This window comes from Desmodus rotundus, chromosome 3 (genome assembly GCF_022682495.2).
Source record: "Desmodus rotundus isolate HL8 chromosome 3, HLdesRot8A.1, whole genome shotgun sequence".
Classification (NCBI taxonomy): Eukaryota; Metazoa; Chordata; class Mammalia; order Chiroptera; family Phyllostomidae; genus Desmodus; species Desmodus rotundus.
Genome location: NC_071389.1, coordinates 189,602,707 through 189,626,235, shown reverse-complemented (window position 1 = coordinate 189,626,235; position 23,529 = coordinate 189,602,707). Strand labels below are relative to the sequence as shown.

General features: G+C 49.1%; 1 protein-coding gene across 5 annotated transcripts in view; it reads left to right on the top strand.

The window, feature by feature from the left end:
* Positions 1 to 23,529, top strand: part of NUAK1 (NUAK family kinase 1) — a 72,222-nt gene that overhangs the window by 11,158 nt on the left and 37,535 nt on the right. For all 5 annotated transcript variants that reach the window (XM_071221091.1, XM_071221093.1, XM_071221092.1 and 2 more), the window contains one exon: positions 21,528 to 21,648. In XM_071221091.1, coding sequence (XP_071077192.1) covers positions 21,528 to 21,648 — 121 coding nt within the window. The remainder of the gene's footprint in view (positions 1 to 21,527; positions 21,649 to 23,529) is intronic.

Below are 23,529 nucleotides of genomic sequence, written 5' to 3'. Positions count from 1 at the left end.
CAGTGCATGCCGCACATAGTAGGTGCCCCATTGTTGAACACCCCACTCTTCACCTGTAAGCCGAGACACATGTTCTACAAAGTCCCTGCCAGGCCCTGGGAAGAGTGTCCTGGGGTTTGCTGAAAAGAGCTGGGGAGACGCCGACTTCTTTTCCCTCGGCCTGGGTTTCTGCAGAACGACTCCTCACTGCGGGGGAGGGGCAGTGCGCAGGGCTCTCAGCCCCTGTTGAGGTTGTTTGGTGCCAGGACAGCCTCCCACGTGGAGTGTGAGGCCGAGTGGGGGAGGACTTCTCACCTTCCTTGCTCTTGTCCTTTCGGGTCCTGTTCAGCTCTAGGCAGACACTGCCTTTTAAACCACGCCTGGGAGGTGGGCTCTGAACTGGGCTCTGTGCGACTTAGAAAATGCTTGTTTTCAAAGAACCTATCAGATTTCCCATCTGTAAAATGGGGTGATGATGGTGGAACCTGCCTCCTAGGGTGTCGTAAGGACTTGGGGAGGGTCCTCTGAGGACAGTGCCTGATGTGTGGCCAGGTCTCATCACCTGTTGACTGTTATTATCTGGGGTTGAGAGGAGGGCAAGCTCCAGTGGGTGGCCTGGAAGGATCTTTGCTCATTCCTTAGATACTTAGAATGTGGGGGGCTTTACTTTTGGTCCCAATGAAGCCAGAGCCTTGTGGCTGCCTCGGTCTTCAGTTGTGCCTTTGGGTCTTCTTGGAGACACCATGTTTTTCCCCAGTGGCTTTAGCAGTGATGGGGACACTCAGCATCCCTCCAGCCTGGGTCCTTCATCCTGGTGACAGGTGGGTTGGAGGCAAGAAGAAAAGACTAAGGAGGGGTCCTGTCCCCAGGGTGGGCAGGAGGAGTTTTTGGAAGCCTCAGTTAAAAGGAAGAATTGGCTCACTAATATGTTGACATTTGTTGCATCCTTAAAGATGAAATCAATCAACCGATCAATCAGTCAATCAAACTCACCCACAGGGAGTGCTTCATACTTGCCAGGCCTGGCGTAAGTCCATTGCCTGCATCATCCCCCTGACTTTCTCGTTGGAGGCCTGAGACCCAGCCTGTGAGAGATGCTGTCGCCATCCCACTTTGTCACAGGGGGCCACACTATTTGTAACCTGGGGGTGGCGGCAGGAGTGAAGTCCGCATCTGTCTGAGCTCTCAGCTATGACCCTAGACAGCCTCTCAAGGAGGAGTAGAAATATCTGTTTTTTTTTTCTTGTGGCCGGTGTTCCTTCTCTTTCTCTCAGGTAGTGTGTTTAGAAATACTTACTCAGGTATTTCCCTGGGGGGATGACAAAGAACAAGCTATGACCTCTGTCCCAGAGGAGCTCAGCTACCTCTTGCTTTGAGAAAGTGTACCTACCTTGCGTCACTTCTCAATCCCCATCTTTGTGGTCCACATTCAGCCCTCCTTGCTGGTCCATTTAAGGAGACTGATTCCCTGTTGTGTGTGTGTCTGTGTGTGCGTTTTAATCTCTCACGACTCATCCCTTTGCATCGAGCACACCGTTATGGGAGCCTTGACTTTCACAGTATCAATTAAAAAGAGGCCAACAAATTTTTGAGAAACTCTCAGCAGCCCTGATGCAACATAATTACTTTGCATGGCTCTCAGTAGATTTGAGAGTGAATTTCTCTAAGTAGCAGAAGCAGTAGGAGGGAGGAGGCTGACAGTCCATGGATCTCCTGAGCTCAGAGCCCAGCAGCCCCGAGAATGTATGCGGACGAAAAGGCAGGAAGTGCAGTGATGCGCTCACTCCAGGGAGAGCTCCCCTTTCCTCAAGGTTAATGGATATCTTTTCCTGGGCAGAATCAAATGGAATGCTCAGGGAGGGACCCTGCGTGTGGGTGTGCAAGCAGCTGGTAGCAGAAATCCTGGAAAGGGGAGGAATTGAGTGGAAATCTCCAGTAATCAGATCCACCTTCTCGAATGTATAGGAAGGTCCAGAGCAGGAGGATCCTTTTTCTAGAAGTCCGAGTAGCAGAAAATAGTGAGTGACAAGTGTGTGCCAGGCACTGTTCCGACTACTTTACATGCCTTCTCCCCTGTGAGCCTGTTATTCGCGCATTCATTTTGCAGATGAGGAAGGAGAGACGTAGATCAAGTGACTCACCCGAAGTTCACAGAGCCAGGGTGGAGGGCTGGGCTGTCAAATGTCAGGGTCAGGGTGGTAGCTGCTGGGCTGCAGGGCCTCTCACGGGCATGGAGCCCTGGAAGCCTTTGCAGCTTCCCGCTTTGATTCATTGCACCAGACGCAAAGCTCAGAGAAAGTCGTCTCGAGGCTTGTGAAACAGCAATTTGAGGGACTTTGTCCCGTAATCTCAATTTTTTGGTGTCTTACTCATTTTTGTCCTCCTAGTGTTAGTGCAGTGCCTGGCACACACCATAAGAATGCAATACAAATTTGTTGAGCCCTGGTCGGTGTGGCTCAGTGGGTTGGGTGTCATTCTGCAAAGCGAAAGGCTGCTGGTTCAATCCTTGGTCATGGCACAGGCCTGGGTTGTGGGTTCAGCCCCTGGTTGGGGCTGGTTCAAGAAGCAGCTGAGGGATGTTTTTCTCTCACATCGATGTTTCTCTCCCTCTCTTGCTCCCTCCCTTCCCCTCTCTCTAAAAATAAATAAATAAAAAGAATCTTTAAAAAAATGTGTTGAATGGTTACAGAGTGTTATGAGTCTGGGGATGTTGTCAGGGGACTTGGGAGCTGGTCCCCCCGTCGCCACAACTTCAGCTGTGTGACCTTGGCCAAGATATCTTCCTTCCTTGGCTTCCACTACCTGTGAGATGAAAGCTCCAATTTTTATTTTAGGATTCATTCAACAACTATTCGTTGAATGCCTGCTGTGAGTCAGCCACCATTCTGCTCTGGGCGACAGGGAGAGAGTGATGATGCTGATGAGGCAGATGAGGTTCCTGCTCTCCTAGAGCTTACATTCCAGCCCCTTCCAGAGTCTGCATTGGATGAGTCCTCAGGTCTCATCCCAAAACTGCTTCAGAGCACAGATGCTGACTGCTTCCTGGTTTGTTTTCTTGCTCGAAGACGTGTTCCATCCACCAGGGCAGGACGTCCCTCGGTTCTGCTTACTGATATCCCACGCAGTGCCTGGCAAGTGACTGTGCGTGCCAGGCGGCAGGCTTGCCTGAGGAATGATTGCAATGTCTCTCTCGCTAACAAAATCTCAGATCTAAAAATTCTGGGGTTAAAGTGCAAGAAGAAAAATAAGGCTCAAAAGTGCCATTTTCCAGGAAAAACACTGAATTTGTAAAGGCAAGATGCAGCCGAGAGTGGGAAGGTGTATTTTTGCTGCTAGCTGAGGGGTTTGGAAATCAGGCAGGGTTCCTCAATTTTTTCATCTGGTGATGCTTTTTTGCAAACCACAGAGAAATAACAAAAACTCTCCCATTTCCTCCCCCCTCCGCTCCCCTTGCTGCCGCCTTTGCTTCAAGCAGAAAAAGCACTTGCTTCTTAAAACAGCCCGTGAAGGGAAAAATTACAACAAATATTTTGCATTTCTCTGGTGGCGGCACAGTCTGAATTCCTTTTAGCCCCACAATGAGTTCTAATTTTATGAAATGTTTGGATTAGTCCCCAATTTTCCGGTGGAATTTAGGAGGCTTGTACTTGTACTTACGCTTGGAGCGAAGAAATCTCATAAAATCTGTGCAGTGTCTCGGGCCCAGTGGGACGTTCCAGCCAAGGACAAAATGACCATCGGCGGAATGACGGGGAAGAAGAAGACCGGCAGCTGTGGGCAGCTTTTCGGACGGTGGCATGTTCTTGAACCGCAGTCTCTGGGGCTTGGTCGGGCTGCATACCACTTCCCACTGATCATGGGCTATAAAAATTCCAGCCCAAGTACAATGCCTTGTACCTGACCTTGTTTCTTCAGTTCCCAGCGCCCGAGAACATTAGGGCATCTGGTAGTTGAATGAGAGGCATTTGATAACACAGGGTGGTCTGTTCCCTCCCCGCCCCCGGTCTGCCCGAAGCGCATATTGCTGTGTGTTATTTTCCAGCTTGCTTCTCTCTTTTTGCCTCTACACCTGCACTGCCTTCTATGGATATATGTGGCTGTTAAAATAAAAATTAATTACAATTAAATAAAATTAAAACTTCAGTCCTTTGGCCGTACTAGCCACATTTTAAGTGCTTAATAAATAACACTTGGAGTCTTGTGGTTACCATTGGACAGTGCGGAGAGGGTCATTTCCGTCCTTGTGGAAGGTTCTGAAGGGCAGCGCTGCCCTCGATGCTGAGTTAATGATTGCAGTGACCCACTGCACCCCTCACTGGGCTGTATTAGCTCCATACGTAGCACTGGTCACCGTCTGCAATGCTCTCCAAGCAACCGCCCTCATCGTGTTTTCTGTGTCTGCAGTGTCTAGGACCGTGCCGGGCGTGTCGTAAGCACCCAGTGAAGACTTTCAGAACAGCTGAATGAAGTAGTCTGATTCAGCATTGCTTTGCATGTGCCTGACACACAGTGGGCCTTCAAAAAATGGGATGAATTCTTCCAGCGCTGTAACCACTGAATGGATTCATCCGATGTATTTGTTGAGTACAGACTGTGTGTCAGGCATGGTACGAGGCTCCGGAGACGCGGGGATGAGCAGACAGACGCGATCCTCTAGTTAAGGAGCTTATCCAATCCAATGGGTCTTAAATTTGTGGGGTCCTGTGGGTCTCCTGGGTGAGCCTGTTAAAATGCACCATCCTCAGCACCCACCCCGGAGAATCTGATCCAGTGGGTCCGGGGTGGGACTCAGGGAGACCTGAGAATCTTAAGCGATTTAATCAGGTGATTACAAAGGGTTTGACCATGGTCTGTGGTTGGGGAAACACAGCAATGGGAGGCTGGTCGTTACATTCCCCTGGGGGTACACCACTCCACTTCCTTCCATCCACACCTTCTCTGGTGGTAACCACAGGGCTGTAAGACCCTGGGCCCTTATACTGGGCCTGAAGCCTGAGGTCTCGTTGCTGTTATCCTTCCATGGAAGAAGAATAATAATAGCAAACAGTTGCATCGGAGGAATGGTGGCAGGTGAGAGTCTAAGCATGTGAAATCATTGACCTACATTCATCCTCATGGTAGCCCTAAGAGGTGCACACCATTCGTCTCCCCATTTTACAGTGCATAAACCGAGGCACAGAAAATCGAGTCACTGGCCCCTGTTTGCACTACTCCGACCCTGTAGTGCTGCCCACGGGCACTGGCCTTCGAGAGGCTGCCTCCCAAATGCCTAACGGGCCTTTATCTCCTGTTCTCGGAATCAGAATTCAAGTATATTTATGAAATGCCTGTTTAAGGGATTAATACATGTGGGCATTATGAGCTCTTGATCTATAAATACCCATTCCTGGCCTCAAGGAGCATAATTCATTCATTCAGTGGACATTCCCTTGGGCCTGCTATGTGCCAGGCCTGTGTGGTGCAGCCAGGTATGAGTCTTGCACCTGGCCCACCAAGGGGACAGAGACATAGGTAAGGACTTGCTGAGAAGGTGTCATACCCAAGATGGGTTATCGTCTAGTTAGGAAACGCAAAGCAGATCTTAAAGACTAGGTGTTTCCTTATTTTGCTGCTTGTGACTCAGTGTTTATGTGGTTTTGCCATTGAGTATGCCAGTTTCACCCTGTAGGGGTTCAGCGTGTATGTATCTTGTATGTGCTGTGGGGCGTCCGACATCAGGGAGGCCATGTCTACCTTCCGCCCTTTTTATACCTGCTTAGCAAGGCAGGGCACCCATAGAGTTGGGAGCGCCCAGAACTCCTGACCCACTCGGGAGCATCTTGACAGAAGGCGAGTGAAAGGGAGAGAGGAGCGAGCGTTTATGGGACACTCCGTGTGTGCCTTCTGCAAGACACTAGACGGGGCAGCTTACGTGCACCCTCTCATTTCACAACAGCTCTGTGACATGTAGTGTGACCATTGTCCCCACTTTGCAGTTAAAGAAGTTGATGCTCAGAGAGAATAACTGATCCACTCTTGAACCTACAGTAGTACCTGAGTTCCAAACTCAGGGCCGTGTGGCCCCACTGCCGCTCTTCCTGATGCGGCACTGGTTCCCAGTCCCAGCTGAGCACTAGAGTAACCTGGGAACCTTTTACGAGCTCTCTGGGGGTGGGGTGCAAGCATCGGTATTTTTAAACTGCCTTCTAGGTTGCTGTAATGCACCGTTGGAGCTGAGAGTTGCTGGCTAACGTATGCTGATTGCTGAGGTCCAAGGGTCTGTACTCCTGAAGGTGTCCCCATCCCAGGCTGGTCACGCTGGGATCTTGCCTATGAGAAGCTGGATCCCCTCCCCAACACCTACCCCCCAGCGGGCTTTCTTCGGGGAGGACGGGAGCGCCGAAGCCAGCCCACTGGACCTGGGCCGGGACCTTCCGCTGTGTTGCATCACAGGCTGCCCGTAAATCGGCAGCCGGCTTGTTTTCTTTTTAGGTCCCAGTTGTGGCGACCTTTGCGCGTCTTTTCATTTCAGGGAAATAACTCCGTCCTGCAAAAGTGATTCCCGGGGGACTGCTGAAGTACATTTGGAGGGACTTCTTTTAGTGGGGTGACCTGAAATGTCCTCTTAAAAGAGGCTACAGCTGTTCCCTTTCTCCGACCCCTGTCTCACTTTGCCTCCTGACATCGTCCTCTGGACCTCCTGTTTTGAGGATCTCACTCTAAGGTTCTTTCTTACTCACATCTCAGCAAAAGGCTTATTTGTCAGTAACAGTAATTTAGAAAGCGGCTTTGGAGCATGCACTGTCTGTTGGGCACACTCCAGAGCATTGTCTATATGTTGTCTCGTTGCATTTTGTCTTTTTTCGGCAGTAATGAGAGCAAACATGAGTCTGAAGTCTGGGGACTTTTGTCCTTAGAATGGCCTTGCTGGAGAGTGAGATGTTCCGTGGACTGTGGAGCCTGCCCCACTGGAGCAGCTGGCGTGGCTGGGATGGCGCTGGGGGTTGGCGGAGAGAGTATGGGAAAAGCAGACAGGAGCCTGAGCACCCACACAGTTCAACCTGGAATGAGCCTCAGTGAAGGAAGTGGAGAGTACTGGTTAATCTGATGCCTGGTTAAGTGGAAATAATAAGTTATATTAGAGAGATCTAGATATATTTTTCTGTGTAACTGAAGCTCACCCATTTAAGAGCCAATCTTTAAAAAAATTGTATTTATTTATTATGGAAATCTTTCTCAGTAGATGCGTACTTTCTGGGCTCTTCAAAGTGCCTTGAAGGTGGATACACCTTGTCTTGATGTCTTTGGGGAACTCCTCAGTGGTCCCCGGGACTGTGTTTTGGAGTTCTCGTGTCTGCTGTGTATGGTTTGTCTGTCTTCTCCCTCATCAACTTTCATTCCTTCTTGTGACCTTTTTAAACAGTAAAATTCTTCTTTTCCCTGCAGTGAAAATAATGCATGCTCGGTACTGAAAACTCACAAGACAAGATTAAAGGGGAAGTTAGCTGTCCAGCCTTGATTCTGTCAGTGAGGCTGTCTCCAGCGGCTTTTAGTTCTCTCTCTCCACTTTCCCACAAATGGGCTGGGACCAAGCCTGTGAGGCTTGTTAGTGGGAAGACTGTGGGTGACCATCTGGGGGGGCTCAGTGTGTGGATTTGACGACATTTGTTGGCTTTTCTAAGGGTTTATTGTCCTTATTCATACAGCCTGCACAGCTGAACTGGCCCCAACAGTGGCTCTAGTGGAGTTTCATCGGATGTAACAGTGTGAGCCATTTTGGGGGATCAGGGCTGGCCAGGGTCACATACATAGTATGTGGCCAAGCTGGGTCTCTTGACTCAAGGTACAATGCATTTCCAATTTTGCCACCTCTTTTTTTATTGCATTTATTGGGGTGATGTTGGTTAATAAGATTATATAGGTTTAAGGTATACAGTTCTATAAGACATCATCTGTACATTGTATTGTGTGTTCACCACCCCAAGTCCAGTCTCCTTCCATCACCATTTGTCTCTCCCTCCTTTACCATCTCCTTCCTCCCTCCATTGTTGCCCACTAGTGATCACCCTACTGTTGTCTGTGTCTATGAATTTTGTGTTTTGCTTAATCCCTTCACCTTTTTCACTTAGCCCCCTAAACTCCTCCCCTCTGACAGTAGTCAGTCTGTTCTCTGTGTCTATGAATCTGTTTCTATTTTGTTTATTTTGTTCTTAGATTCCACATATAAGTGAAATGATATGGTATTGTATTTCTCTGTCTTATTTCATTTAGCATAATACACTCTAGGTCCACCCATGCTGTTGTGAAGGGTAAGATTTCCTTCTTTTTTATGGCCAAGTAGTATTCCATTGTGTAGATATACCACAGCTTTTTTATCCACTCACCTACGGAAGGGTACTTGCCCTGATTCCAGATCTTTCACCACCTCTTACCTGTGTTCTGGATTGTGGGTGAAGGGGCTTTGGAAAATAGGAATTATTGCTGCATTTGGATACCTAAATCCAGGAAGAACCTACCTTTACCTCAATCATCTATTTTTGCTCAAATGACAGATTTTTAAACTCCTTTTCTGAGGGAGTAAGGAAGAGAATGTAGCCTTCTCTTCAGCATGCCAGACCCACTCTGTTTGGACACCAGTCTCAGATTAACAAGGAGGTGGATCCAGAAACACACTGGAAAGCCCAAAGCATTGCTCTCCACATATAGCTTACATTTTATGACCTGCTTAAAAGATGCAGGGAGCATAAATCTTGGGGAGGGTTGTATTATTTACTTGTTTGTCTTTTCTGCAGATGGGATGCTTGCATCAGAGCCGGGCTGGCTTCAGATGTCTGCTCCAGGATATTTTAGCTGAACTGTATGAGTCCATTAAACAAATGTAAGAGTTTTGGGGAAAGAAGGGCTGTGTCTCAAACCAAATGTTTTACATGGAGAACATCTGGGGAATATTGGTATTTGTGTGTACAGTACATCACAAAGCAGCTTGGCGGGGTTCAGCTGGGATGTTTCTGGCCTGTGGTTGCTGGATTTGACAGTTTTGTTGTAAGAGAATGGTTCTTATGAAGTGTTGCCATAAAGGCCAGATCCAGGAAGGGGTGTCCTTGTTTCGCCGCACTCCCAAATTGTTCTGATTAGCTCCCTGGCCAGGTCGCCCATGACATTTGAACAGTCTGATGTCTGAGCTAGTTTTCCCCAAGGCTGAAGTTCCAGAGAAAGGAAGCATCACAAACTCGGGACTCAGGGTGTTTCTTCTTTGCCCCGTGTTGCCATAGATTCGACGACATTGTGGAAACAGGTGTGGTCCAGCGGAAGGCGCATTAGCCACCAAATCCAAGTACTGTGGTTGAAACTGGGATGTTGACTTTATGACCTGTGGGGACTTGGGGACTTATTTTCCCTCAGTTTCAGTGTCCCTGTCTTGCCTGTCTCATGGGGTGGTGGGGAGAGTGAAATAAAGTGGGGTGGCATTGTACACAAAGCAGTCGGTCATTTACAGCATGGGGTGGCTGCCGTGGGTTTGTGGTCTTACCCACAAGTACGGAAGCAGATGGAGCAGAGTGGACCCTGGGGTATCATCTGGGTAGGCTGCCTGACTTCAGCAACTTGTGGATACTGGGCCAGGCTGGTGGTGGTGGGTGGATGGGTGAGGGAGGAATTATTCTCCTGAAAACTAGGACTTTTGATATTTATTGTGTTTGACTCAGTTCAAGCGAACAAATATTTATTGGATGTCTGCTGGGGTGCCAGACTCTTTCTTAGGTATTGGGGACGCAGGGGTGAACAAAGCGGCTAGGGCTCCTGTCCCGCAACCTCTGGTCGCTGTGCCTGGTGTGGACCATGAATGAGCCTCCCTTTTGCTAGTTTACATGCTGATGTGTTTCAGGTAGCATGGACAACAATTAGTGTGTATGAGTCTGCTCAGGCGGCCATAACAGAATAGCACAGACTGAGTGGCTTAAACAACAGAAATTTAATTTTTTTACACTTCTGGAGGCTGAAGTCCAAGATCAAGGTGTTAGCAGGGTTGGTTTCTGGTGAGACCTCTCTCCATGGCTTGCAGACAGCCGCCTTCTCGCTGTGTCCTCACATGGCCTTCCCTCGGTGTGCGCATGCTCCTGGTGTCTCTTCCTCTTCTCATAGGGTCACCAGCCCTATTGGATCAGCGCCCCCCCCCCCCCCCCCTTACGACCTCACCTAACCTGAATTATCTCCTTAAAGGTCCCGTCTCCAAATGTAGTCACGCAGGAGAGGAGGGCTTCAGTAAATGAACCCGAGTGTGTTGAGGGGGTTGGGGGGTGGGGAGGTGCCCACATACAATTCGGTCGATAACAACTGGTAAATATTTTTTTGGTGTGAATATTATTTGGCAAAAAATATAGCTAGATGTCCTGCACCTTTCTGCAAGATGTGTCTACAGGATCCTTACTGAACTCTCGGTCAGCGTATCCCACAGGACCAAACTTGGGAGGGGAAAGACGAGAACTAAGGAAGCTCTGAGCAACTAGGTAGGAGGAGCCACTAACAGAGGGTCTTGTCAGAGATTGCTGTTGGAATGAGTGCCCCAGCTGTTTCCAGACCACTGAAAATTCAATTCTGGGGAGAGGGCATCTCCTTAGTGAAACTCTGGGACCGTGGGTCCATCCATTGGCGTGAATTATCTTGACTGACTGTCTCTTTGAAACTGCATCCAATGGGGTAGCGCTGGTCCCCAGAGTAAAGTCGGGGGTTTCTACTAGGAGAAGGGTGGATGGGTGCAGGGCAGGCAGGAGCCCCCGTGTCCACTGCTCTTTCCAGATGGATTGTAAACAACTTAAAGGGTAGATCTGGGTCATGTTTTACAGCACCTGGATCAATGCCCTATTCACAGTAGATTTCCTCAAATTGCTTGCTGGAGAATTGACTCACGATTGCATCATTTTAGGGACACGCCTCCCAGGTCCTGCTGTCCGATTCTGCCCACGGCATTGACTGGTCTCGCAGAGAGCAGCAAGGAACACCAGTGGGTGTGCGTGTGAAGATGGAGGTGGCTTAAATTTTGGCTTTAAAAAAGACTTGGGGTGGGGACAAGGCAGTGTGGCTTTGGTGGGGCCTTCATCTCCAGGGACTCTAATTGAGTTCCTATTCATCAGATACTGACCGTGTGCCAGGCACAGGGTGGCGGCCCTTGCCAATGCAGTACAGAGGTTAAGAGTGTGGTCTTCGGGTGTTTTCTGGTGAGCCCCAGCTCTCCTGTTTATTAGTTGTGTGCCCCAGGATGAGTTAACCTCCCTCAGATGCAGTTTGTACTCATCGAGAAAGCAGAAACAATAGTGCTTCTGTGAGAATTTAATGAGTGAGAGGTTGAGGTGCTTAACGGGGTGGTGCCCAGTGCCTGGCATATATGAAGGGCTTGCTGACCGGTGATTATTACGGGTGCTGTTAGCTACTGTGGGGAGTTATCTCCCGGCCTGTCGCCATTTGAAAGACGAGCAAGTTCAGGCTGAGTGATTTGGGGACAAGGACAGATTGGATTCAACACCTGAGAGAGTAGTAAGTGGAAGAAGACTCAGTGGCAGGGGCCTGTGGAACGATAGATAAGGTGTCCTGCTATGGTTTTACGGTTTTTACGGGTCTCCTCTCCGCCTCCCAGCTTTGCTGACATAGAACGTATGCCGGTTTAAGGTGTGTGAGGTGATGAGTTGATACACGCATATGTGGCAGAATGATTATCTCAGTGAGGTTAGTCACTACCTCCATCCCCTTGTGTGACTGTCACCTTTATAATTCGTGTGCACGTGTGTGGAGGTAATATATAAGATCTACTCTCTTAAAGTTTCCAGGTGTATGATGCAGTATCATTAACTACACTCACCGTGCTGCACGTTCGATTCCCCAGAACGTGTTCGTCTCACGGTCGAAAGTCTGTGCCCTCGGGCTGGCATCGCCCAAGGCTCCCACCCCGGCCCCTGGCCACCACCCATCTACTCTCTACTTCTATGAGTTTGGATCTTTTATGTTTCACACGTAAGTGAAATCACACAGAATTTGTCTTTTTCTGTCTGCCTTCCCTCACGTAGTGTAACGTTGAGGGTCCTTTTTAATATGTGGGGTCCATTTCAGCCCCAGCTTCTTGGCATTTACTACATACACAGCAGGCCCCTGCTGGGCCCTGGCGTTGTACTGAGGGAAACAGTCTGTGTGAGCGACACCTGCAGGTAATGGTGAGCGAGGTTATGAAAGGCGCCTGGACCAGCCTTCTGGGGTGCATTGCAAGGGATGGATGTGGAGGAGGTGGTCAGCTGAAGGCGTTTGGTGCAGATGATAGGGATCCTGGCAGAGATCCTGATCCCGGCAGAGATCCTGATCCCGGCAGCAGGAAATGCCTGCCTGGAACTGAGCATGCTCCTTGGGGGTCGGGCTGTCATCACTGGGAGTGGAGGCGCTGTGCATTTGTAGCTGGAGGTGCTGCCGTGACAAGCACCCCAGGCAGGTCTGTGGGGCTGTAATTGGCGAGCTGATAAGCATCCAGATAGATTTTGCAATGGGGCTGTGGAGCAGGAACCAGCCTGTTAACTCTGCATAATGGACAGTGAGAGCTTCCCTTGGAAGGAAAAGAAGCTTCTGCTTGGGAGGGAATGATGAATGAGGCCCCCCGGGGGACAGGCTGCAGCCTGGGCTATTGTTCCTCCCTGGTCTGATGCGTCTTTGCACACTCTCATTGCCATACATCAGTTTTTCGAGTAAGAGGGAGTCTGTCAGGATAAAAATAACTTCTAAAGAATGTCCTCTTTCACTTAGCTGTAAAATCACCCATGGTTAAAATATAAAATAAAATTTAAAGCCATGCCCCTTTTTTTGCACGTTATGTGTATTTCACCATCTTGAGAATTTAAAAACTTGTTCTTCTTAGTCCTGCTCACCTGGATCAGCTAAATTCAGTTGACTAGCTTCCTTTCCCCTTGCAAAATGAATTTTGTTTCTTAGGTTTTTCGTGTTCCTTGTTCATTGCTACCAAAGCCAGGGAGCAGCTGGAAGTTAATCTTTAAAGGCAGTGTTTTCAGTGAATTAAAAAATAATGGGGTAAAAACCTCCCAAGATGCCTATTCACGTGTGATATCAAATCAGCCTTCAGAAATGGGAACACGGTTGGGACGGAATTGGACTGAAAACAGTGTTGCTTGCGTGTCTGTGTGAGGACATCCCTCTGGCATTAGATGGGGCTGAAAGAAGGCGCCATTCTGCAAAAATGGGTCATAATTTGCCAGCACGCTTAGGCGTGTCCGTCACTTCTCATGTCCTCATCTCAGTGCATTAACAATGCAGCACTTCCGGGGACTTGGCCGTGCAGGAGCCTGCCTCACGTGTACCTGCGGCACCTTTCTGTGGCAGAGTCTGTCGTGCTGCTGGCTGCGGCTTGGAATTGAGGACTCCTTGCCGAGAGTACTCATCCAGGGCTGGAGTGAGACTCCGCACTCTTGCCTTGAGTCCAGTGCCGCTGTTAACTTGGGACCTGTGCTTGAATCTGACTGGGACTCAGTTTCCTCATCTGTAAAATGGGGGAGGGGAGGTGGCGTAGAACCTTCTGAGGTGCCTGTAGCTCTGACATCTGCTGATGATAACGGTGCCAACCGTGCCTCTGCCGTAGTGACGCCTGGCCTTTTCTGCCCTCCATCCTACGAACAAGCCGATACGACTCCTACTGATGCCAACTAGACGGGTTGGTACTCTTGTCGTCCTCATTGCTGATGAGGACGCTGAGCCTGTGACGTGCTTTCCCGAGGACCTGTCTGCGCAGCGGGGCGCGCCTGGGCCTGGCTGTGACTGATGACAGGGCCAAAGCGCTGATGCCGGGTTTCTCAGCGGTTCTGGCTGGGGCTCTGCTGGGCTTGGAGGCTGATAAATAAAAGTTGCACAACCCTAAGCTTATCCAAGCCGAGTTATAAACAGAGTCAGGGTGATCGGATGCTGCTACTGGTTGAGGCGGTCCAACTTGTGAGTAACCTCGGCCCTCTGGTCCAGCCCATCCCCTCCCTCCCCAGGGCAGATGTCACCTGGAAGAAAAGCAGTGGTGCTTGAGAATTTGGAGCTGCGGTTGCATTTGTCTTGTGGTGACGTGGACGTCCATAAATAGCTGCTTGGCCACTCAGCACGGCCTTACATTTTCAGACTTTCTGCAACTCCAGTTACCTGTGTAGCACCTTTCGTGCTACTAGAAGCCTTTTTATGCAGGCTTCCTTAGGGATGTTTATTAGAGCAGACAGAGCCTAGAGACACTTCCAGAGGGTCCCGGCAAAAGAAGGCTCCTCACAGCCGCCGAGAGAGCAGGCAGAAGGCTCCCCACAGGCTCCGGGAGCTCACTTTCTCTCTCCTCCTTTGGACACATTCACTTTTACCAGGCGTGGGAGCCCCAGACTGTGTGCTGAGCATGAAGTCATCCATTAGCAGCCAGCGTCCTGCCCTTACAGCGGCCACAGGCTTGCCTCGGGCTAGGAGAAGAGGAAGAAGCCTTCCATTTGCCAGCGGCAAATTAATTCAGGTCACCGCCTCAGTCCTCTCCAGGAAGCAGCTGGTTTATAATTACCCTCGATATAGATGGGCAGCTCATCAGCTTTCACTAATCACCGACCGCTGAACAGGGCTGCCTCATATTTAGGGTCCAGAATAGTAAGGGCCATCATGGCCACGCTTACCTTGGTATAAGATGGCATTTCTTAAACTGCGAGTGCAGTGGAGTCACCGGGGACACTCAGAAAAAATGCTTGTCATGATACCAGCTTGCCTCCACCTTCAAAATTCAATAGATTCTGGGTGGGCCCCAGAATGTGCATTTTGATAGTCCCCCCCCCCCCCCCCCGACCAGGGGATCTGATGCAGGGGGTGAGCTCACCACCCTTTGGCAAATTGCTTTCTCCGAGAATCTAACTGTTGCTTGTTTTTGGCATTGCTGCTGGTGTTAACTTTCCCTTGGCCTTCTTGCCGTGGCTCGGTCAGCCACGGCCACTGTCTCGTGTTTACACACCCCAGCGCCCGCCATACAGGGCGTGTAAATCTGCCCGAGATTTCTTAGTCATTAATTCTACCTCCCTGGTGGCATCATCACGTGCAATAAGGACAATCTCAGCTCAGTTCTTGGAGGGGGAGTGACAGAGATCAAGGACTGACTCTGCATGTAGAAAAAAAGTCCCACGCCTTTCCAAGGTCCGCCGAAGCAGGCCCTGGCGCCGTCAAATAAAAGTCTGACTTGCCGCTTAAATTCTGGAAATAGAACACATTTTTCATGGCAGGAGGAAAAGCTGTATCATCTGAGGAAACAGCATCTCTGACGGGGAGTATGGGGAAGTAGAGGATTGAGAACTGAGTTACAGAGGATTGTGTTTCTAGAACCTCTTACGAGACTGAAGGGCTGCTGGTGGCGAATGGGGGGATGCCATTCTTTGAAGAAGCAGCGCTTTTTAACACACACTGCGCTCCCTGGCATCGGGGTGCCTCTTCTCGGAGCCTGTTGATACAACTCTTGGCTTCCAACCTGCTTCTGTCTGAAAAAACACCCATGTAACGACATGAATCAACAGGCTGGAGAGGAAGAGGCCTGCGGGCCCCACGGCGGAGCTGGCTTGGGTCCCTGTGGGCCGCTTGCATCACTGCATCTTGATGGAGTGTTTTCCTGAGTTGGCCAGAAAGAGCCGGGGGTCATTTAATTAATTAAGGGCTTTGGCTGCTAGGTGGTCTCCTGGGTGGGATCACCTGGGTGATGGCTGGGCACAGGCTTTCTGAGTGGAAGCCACTTGGTGATCCTGGGGAGCTCTGGACCTGTGTGGCCCACGTGGAGCTCCGCCTTGCCCAACCTTTGGCCGTCAACCAGACGAGAACAGGAGTCTGCACACTGGCCTCCAGCTTGACTGTCAGGAGGCCACTTGCAATGGCCCCTTGGTCAGAAAAGGTCCCTGGGCTGCTTCTGACTCCATGCCCTGCAGCCCCTGTGGAACAGAACGGGGCTGGGTGTGAGATCACATCTGGTGAATGGTGGGGCAGCTGCCAACTCCTATTGGCAGGTAACAGCAAACTTGCTTTCAGTAAGCGATGCTAATGCCGTGTTTATGGCTGTGTGTCTTCCCTGCTGCTCATTCCCCAGTCCCGCCTCCCAGCACCTCACAGGTGACCCTGTAAGACTTCATCTGCTTGGAGGCGGCCCATCACACTGGGCTGGGGAGACCGTTTGAGATCTTTTGAGAGATTCTGTCACCAGTCACGTTTGCAGTCTATCCCAACTTTATCCACAGCTTCAAGAAGCAGCAGCCTCTGGGCTCAGCCTCCCTGGGATGGAGTCTGAGCTCCATCGTTTGCAAGCTGTGTGACTTGGGGTAATGTTTATGTCCTCTGTGCCTCAGTTTCTTCCCCTCTAAAATGGGGACACGGTTAGCATTTAATGAGATAAGGCCCTCTGGCACATGGTTAACACATAATGAATGTTTGGTACTGCCAATATTAAGAATGTTGTCCCTGATTTAGAAGTGTTGATATGGTGTAACAAAAAATAAAAATAAAAAACATTGATGTGTTAAAGTGAAAGGTAGAACACGAATATCTCCCTGATCAAAGTGGTCCTCAAACCTGTGTTATTTCGTGACACCTGAGAGCTTGGTAGACATGCAGAATCCCAGGCCCCTCCTTCAACCTTTGGATTCAGAATCTGCATTTTAACAAGGTGCCCGTGACCCCTGTTTGAGAGGCACAGGCTGACACATGGCAGTGACTGAGCATCCACAGAGGTGGCTGTGGAGGGACGAGGGCAGTGATGCTCTGGGCTAGAGCCTCAGATACACACACAACCTGCCCAGAATGTCGCCCGCTCCCCAGAGCAGGCCAGGGAGACAGTGTGCGGGCATGCGGGCTGGATATGAATTTTAACCTGCTCTTCCTTCAGTAGAACGTAGGGAGGAGAAGTTGTGTGGGGGAAACGGGGAGGGGAGAGTCTGTGAGGTGATTCACTGTGCACTCATCACCCCTCAAACATGGTCGAAGACCCCTTATCCGATAGGCCTTATTTATAGTCCCCACCGTTCACTGTGTGCCAGACACGTAACTTACGTTATTTCTACTCCTTACAACTGCCCCAGGAGGTAGGACTCGCTAACCCCATTTTACAGATGAGCAAACTGAGGCCTGTGAGGCGGGGGCTTGCCTGAGGTCAGCCAGCCAGGAAAAGCCTAAGCGTTCCCCGTACTGCCCTGCCGAGATCACCGAGCTCTTATCATTCACAGTGGCCACGGTGGCAGGCTGCAGAGCAGGTGATTTGGGGTGATTATTCCCAAAAAGGAGCACTTACCTCTGCAGAGGGGGAGGCTGGGCTTGTACGTTTAACAAGGGGTGGGAATTGTCTGGGCTGAATCTGCCTCTTAAACAGGCAGGCACCGCAGGGCAGCGCTGGCAGGCCCCGGACTGGACCTGCTGCTGCACACGGTTTAAACATTAAGCGACGGGGTGGCCTTACTGAAAGGCAGACTGTTTTATAAGGCACCCGGTGCCGTCTAGACGTGGGGACAGCTCTGGAGGTTGCTGTGCTGCATGTTGGGCTCAGACACCTGACTTGCCTGCTCCTGGCATTTAGAAGGCAGAGTAAAATCTGACTCGTGCTGGAACAAATTGGACTTTTTTTTTTTTGGAGGGTGTATGATTTCAGACATTTGGTTATCTCTTCCTGCTGGGCCCTTTACTTATCTTGGTCTTTCTTTGTAGATGTGGGGAGGATGAAGGAAAACGGGAGAGGATCTTTTTTCCCACAATGCTGGCATCACTGTGCATGTCTTCGGTAGCCTTTGGTCGCGAGGGAGATTACGTAATTGTGTGATTTTTTTCTGTCTTGTCCTTGTCCCCCTCCCTTTCCCCCACCTTGAGGGCTGGGGCAGAGTTGTGCCGGCTGCCTGCTGTGTTGTCTCAGCATCGTGCTTGGTACCGGTAGGCGCTCAGCGGAGTAAGTGGATGAACAAATCCAGAAAAGCCCGAGTGGATAGCTTGAGTCAGACTTTTGATTGTAAGAGGAAGCTTGCATTTCCTTGTTCACCTGGATGAGTGACCATAAGGAGATGGGAGAGGATGGTCCTAGGTTCAAGTTTGCCGTCTTCTGTCTGGTCTCAGACTCAGGCGCCATACGTGGTAGGCCCCAGCCGCTCTGAGCTTCCTGACATTTCAGATGAGGGTACAATTTAAAGACCCTGGGGAGAAACGGTCCAGCCCTCTGGGTTCTTTGGGAACAAAAGTGGTTCCCATTCCCAACGCCTTCACTCACTGCCTCCTGAGGAACCAGGAGGAATTCAGGTTTGCTCTGAGGATGAAAGGAAGGAAGGCCCTATTTTGGGGGCACTCTCTCCAGGTTAAACATGCTTGACACTTATTGAACATTTACCCTGGGCTAGGCACATTTAAGCCCCTGACATGTCATCCTCACAGGGAGGCACCTATGAAGCTGGTGCTGTTATTTCCCTACTTGACAGATGAGGAAACTGGAGTACAGAGAGGTTATGTGACCTGCCCATGGTCACACAGCTAGTGAAGGATTTTAACTAGGAATCAAGGCCACGTCACTAACCATCATGCAATGCGGCTTCACTGTGCCCTGGCTCAGTTTATCCGTCAAGTTCATGAAGTGGGCACTACATTCCATGACAGAGACTACAGTTATAAATCTTCTTCTTCCTTGTAAACAACTGTTTAAAAATGTGACAGCTCATTCTTAGTTCTAAACAGGCCTCAAGCTGGGTTTGGCTCACAGGCCAAAAGTATATGCAGCAAACAAAGACGCAACATAATTTCAGATGGTGTGGAACGCACCTGAAAAGATAAGATGGGGAAAGGTGTAGAGGAGGTGGCCGGGGAGGCCTTATCTACCAGAGCCTCCCTGAGGGGGCGTGTGAAGCTGAAGCCTGAATGATGCGAAGGATGCTAGGACCTGAGGCACGTAAGGCGCTTAGCCCCGTGTGAAGTGCTCCCACCATTATTACCATCGCCCTTATTTTTGTGGTTTGCCATTGACTGGCTCTGTGACCTTGGGCAGGTCATCTCACTGCTGTGGGAGTTGACTTGAAAGCCCTCCCTTGGCTGTGCAGTCTCGAGGTTCTGAGTGAGTGCTGGCATCTGTCTCCTCCTGACTTCCCCCCACCCCTTTGAAATAGGGGGTAGAATGAGCCCTCTTTCACATTTTCAATAGAAGATTCATTGTTGGAAGAGGGGAGCTTTTGTGGAGGGACAGCTACCCTGCTTATTAACATTTATGGAGCCCTTTTAGTTTCCTCAGTGCCGAGTGGGGTTTCATTAGAATGCGGGCACCCCCCTACTCACACAGGGCTGAAAGCATCCCCCTGGCAAAGGCACTGTGGGACCCCTGGCCTCTGGCTCCTGCTGGGGGGAATTGACAAGTGGGCTTATTTTCTCAGCCCCCCACTCCCCATTGAATTTCACTACCCTCCCCTGACCCTGGATGGTGAAAGAATGTATTTCCTATTGTCATTCAACAATAGGGCCTCCTCAAGGCCAAGTTCAGCCTGCTGCATAATCAAAGGGGTGGTTTCGCCCCTCCTCCCATCTTTAGTTCCTGGAGGAATGTAGGAGTTGGTCCAACAGCCACCCACATCCTCCAGGCCTCTGTGTGTTCACTGTCTGCTGCCTCCAAGAACCAGCTCTCAGGATGAAATAAAGCCTTACAGTCATGTCTTTACATTTGACGTAAGCACGCAGAGGCTTTTCTCACTACTTCCTGAATGGGGCTGTCATGAGGGCCTGGGGTAGCTCTGAGCCTGGCCCCGTGGTGAAAAGGGGCCTTGTAGCTGGCAGCTCATTCATGTCTGTGCAGCCGCCTTTTATCCAGCTGAGTGTCCCGTGTTTCGTATCTGCTTTCTTCATTCTTCGATTACCCATGTAGGTAGGATGTCCAAGAAATCCCAAGTCATCTTCCGACCGTGCCTGTCTCGGCAGTTAGTTTGGCAGAAGTGGTTCCTTCTTTTCTACTCCAGTTTCCCTATCGCTTCTCTAGTCTGAGCTCTCATCACATTATAGCATCAACTCCTGCCTCCCCCTCTCCATCTCTCCTCCCTCCTCCCCTCCTTCTCTCCTCTCCTTCCCATTCTGTCTACCTGCCTGCCTGTCTGCCCGTCTGCCCACACTGTTTTCTCAGGCCTGCCACGTGCCAGGCATGTTGTTAAGCACTGAGATAAAGCAGTGAGTAAGATCCCCACTAGTGTAGAGTCAAGTAATGACACAAAATCTGATTTAATTACAATGGGGGAAGGTTCCTCAACCAAGTACAGGGAGCTGCTAGTTGACGTAACCTGTTTTGGAGAGGTCAGTAAACAGCAAAAACAGTAAAAATAGCTTCCCAATTCTTGTTCAGTTACTGATGGACTCACTGCCTTTTAGAATTGTTTCCATGTATAATGTTTAGCAGGGGTGGGGTGGGGTGGGTGGAAGCTGGAACTGTGAAATGTCCACAGATGTCATTATAACCCTGCCGAGGCCCACTGTGGTTGCCCTGTGAGAGCCCAGGTGTGACCCTGGGCTGCTGATAACAAGGACATTTTTTTCTTTGGGGCACTTTATGGCTTCGGAATCCAGAGTGAGGTTTAACTGCTTTCACCTGGGAAAGCGTGGGACAGGTGAGTGAAGGCCACAGACACCCCAGGCTGGGGGTCACGAATCAGGCTTTTGGAGCAGGCAGCACATTGTTTGGTAGTCCTCCTTGTTGCATGTGGGTACCTCCCCCGCCTGAATAGTTTTTGCCCCCCTTAGAGCCAAGGAGAATTAAATTACCAACCAACTTGCTCATGGGCAAAGATGAATCCATTGGCAAGTATAATTTTCCTTATTGGATTCCCACTGTCATTTAATACCTTTTAATTTATGGATTTCTTTTGAATAATTGCTCCATGTCTTGGCCCTGGCACTTCTCACTGGTTCGGGTTTGCAGCTATAGAGCTTTCGGAATCACCTGGGGCTGGGCAGGGAGTCCAGCTGGGCAGGGACTTCCTCGGTGTCACTGGGATTTTCCTCTAGCGGAGGAGCCCTTTCCTTACGTCCTGTGCTGTTGAGCATGCCTTGGGCAAGAGGAAAGGTGTCAGAAGGATTTGGCTTCTGAGCAAGTGGATGAACAAAGTGTAACCTGGAGTCTCAAAACCCAAAGAGCTTTTTGCAGCCAGTGCCGTGGCAGCTGCCGGAGGAGCTGAGCGATACTGATTTCACCTCTCCGTGTTTGCTCATCGATACCCTGTAAACCCAGCCCTCCGTTTTTCCTCTTTCAAAGGATCGGGATTCCTAGAGTAAATGAGCCTGGCCATGTGAAGCAGCCTCCACGTTGTGAAAAAGAAACTCACCCTCCCAAACCCCAGGCTGTGAAAACCTGATGTTTTCTGTTGTCGGGAGAAAGGTGTATCTGCTCTAAAGGGAAGACACGACGGGGGTATTTTGAAGCTTTTTTTTTTTTTTTTTTTGTTATTGTCGATTCTGCCAACCCGTAACATCTGTACTTATTTTCCAAACTCCCCCAATGGCTGATCTGCATCTGTTCGGTTCTCTGAGTAACATCTCATTTCCTGACTTTACAGGTTGCTATAAAATCCATTCGTAAGGACAAAATTAAGGACGAACAAGACATGGTTCACATCAGACGAGAGATTGAGATTATGTCATCCCTCAACCATCCTCATATCATCAGTATTTATGAAGGTCAGTGATTTTTTTTTTTTTTCATCCTGGTATCAGTTACCATTTCTCATACCACGAGGCCTGCCAAGATTTTTAGGTAATTGCCCTTCTGGGCAGGAGCCAAGTATTTTTCCTCATGATGCAAAAATAGCCGGGTGTTATCTCTTATTTGGTTACCTTGAACCCAACCAGACACGTCGTGCAGCCCACTTTGGTCATGAACTATCTCCGGTGGGGGCCTTCTTCCGGCTTCCCAGTTCATTGGCGGTTGCTAAGCAACCCACCTAATTGAAAGCCGGTATGTGAGACCGCAGTGGTTTCTGAAAAAATGGCCAAGTTCGTTGGGTGATCAGGTAACAGTGGATACATGGTAAACGTCATTCTCCAGAGCTGATGCTCAGGGGGTGGGGTCATTAGGCTCTTTGAGTTAGGAATGACTTTTGAGCAGGTCCAGAAAACTTTGAGGAAGAAAGAGGGATCTGTTGATGCAAATGGATCCAGGTTGTACCTGGTGTTTATAGAGGGGCAGGGAGGGGAAGAGCTTACAAAAGTGCTCATGCTTCAACGTCTTCGGTCCCGTGTGGGAAGAAATGGAGAGTATGAATTTCCCACAGTTTCTCATTTTTAAAAATTTCCGGGAAAAATATTACATAAGCAATGTATGTGTTTATTGCAGAAATGGTTAAAATACTCATGTTAAAAAATAATTTCTGTTCTAACTTCCAGTTTGATAAAAAGTTCTCTGTCCATATTTATATTTTTATCTACTTCTTTCTATCTGACTGTGTCTTCATCTAAAGTTAGGTCATATGGCCTATACTGTTTTTTAGGTTGATTGTTTTCCATTTTTTGTATTGTGCATCGCTTCCTATGTCAATAAATACCCCTGCAGGGACATTTAAAACACTGTGTAGCATTCCATTTATGGGAAACCACAATTTATTGAGTCTAATTCCTTTTGTCAGACATTTAAGTTCAAGTTTCTGGTTATGGTGAACAGGGCCTTAGTGACCCTCCTTGGATGCCATTTTTACATTAACTTCTGATTATTTTCAAGTCTATGAAAAATGTCAAGACTTGGACTTTGTGAGTGTTTCTTGAGGATATATGTGTGTATATATATATAACTTTCTACATTATATAGCTTTATTTTTTAAAAATTGATACATGATTACAGTAAAATAAGTTCACATATAATACAGAGATACAAAAATCGTAAAACTTATGGAAATCTCAACATTCGTATATGAGCATTATTAGTGAACGTATTTTCAGGTAGTTCTTTCTGCATCTATACACATACAGAGAATGTTTTTTAACATATGGTTGAGTCAGCATGATGAACTTATTTTTAATTTCTGGTTTGATCCTGAGAAGTTCTGCAGTAAGAGCTAAGAGAACACAAAAGGGTAACCCTGAATTTTCTCTGATATTTAAAGTCCTCCTTCTGGCTCTCTGCTGTTTTTTGCTCCTCACCTAGAAGGAAATGTTGATAATATTGTTTATCTTGATTTTAAGGGACATTTCCATGCAATCAGTCATTTATTCATCCCGCAGACATCTCTTGCAGTGATTTTCAAAGTGTGGTCCCTGGACCCGCAGCATCAGTATAAACTGGGATTGTTATAAATGCAGGTTCCCAGGCCTCACCCAGGAGCTGCTGAATCGGCACCTCTGGGGTAGGGCCCGGCCATCTGAGTTTTAACAGCTTGGGAACCGCAGGTCCACTGAGTGTTTACTTCTTGTAATGCTGTGTGAAACATGGCTAGAAATCCCTGAAGAAGAACGTGGTGTGGATCCCATGCTCAGGAAGTGAGGCAAGGCGCGATAGGAAGAGTGTTCTGCAGGTGTGTAAGCAACATATTCTGGGGCTGTGGAGGCCTGTGGGTTAGACGTTTTCAT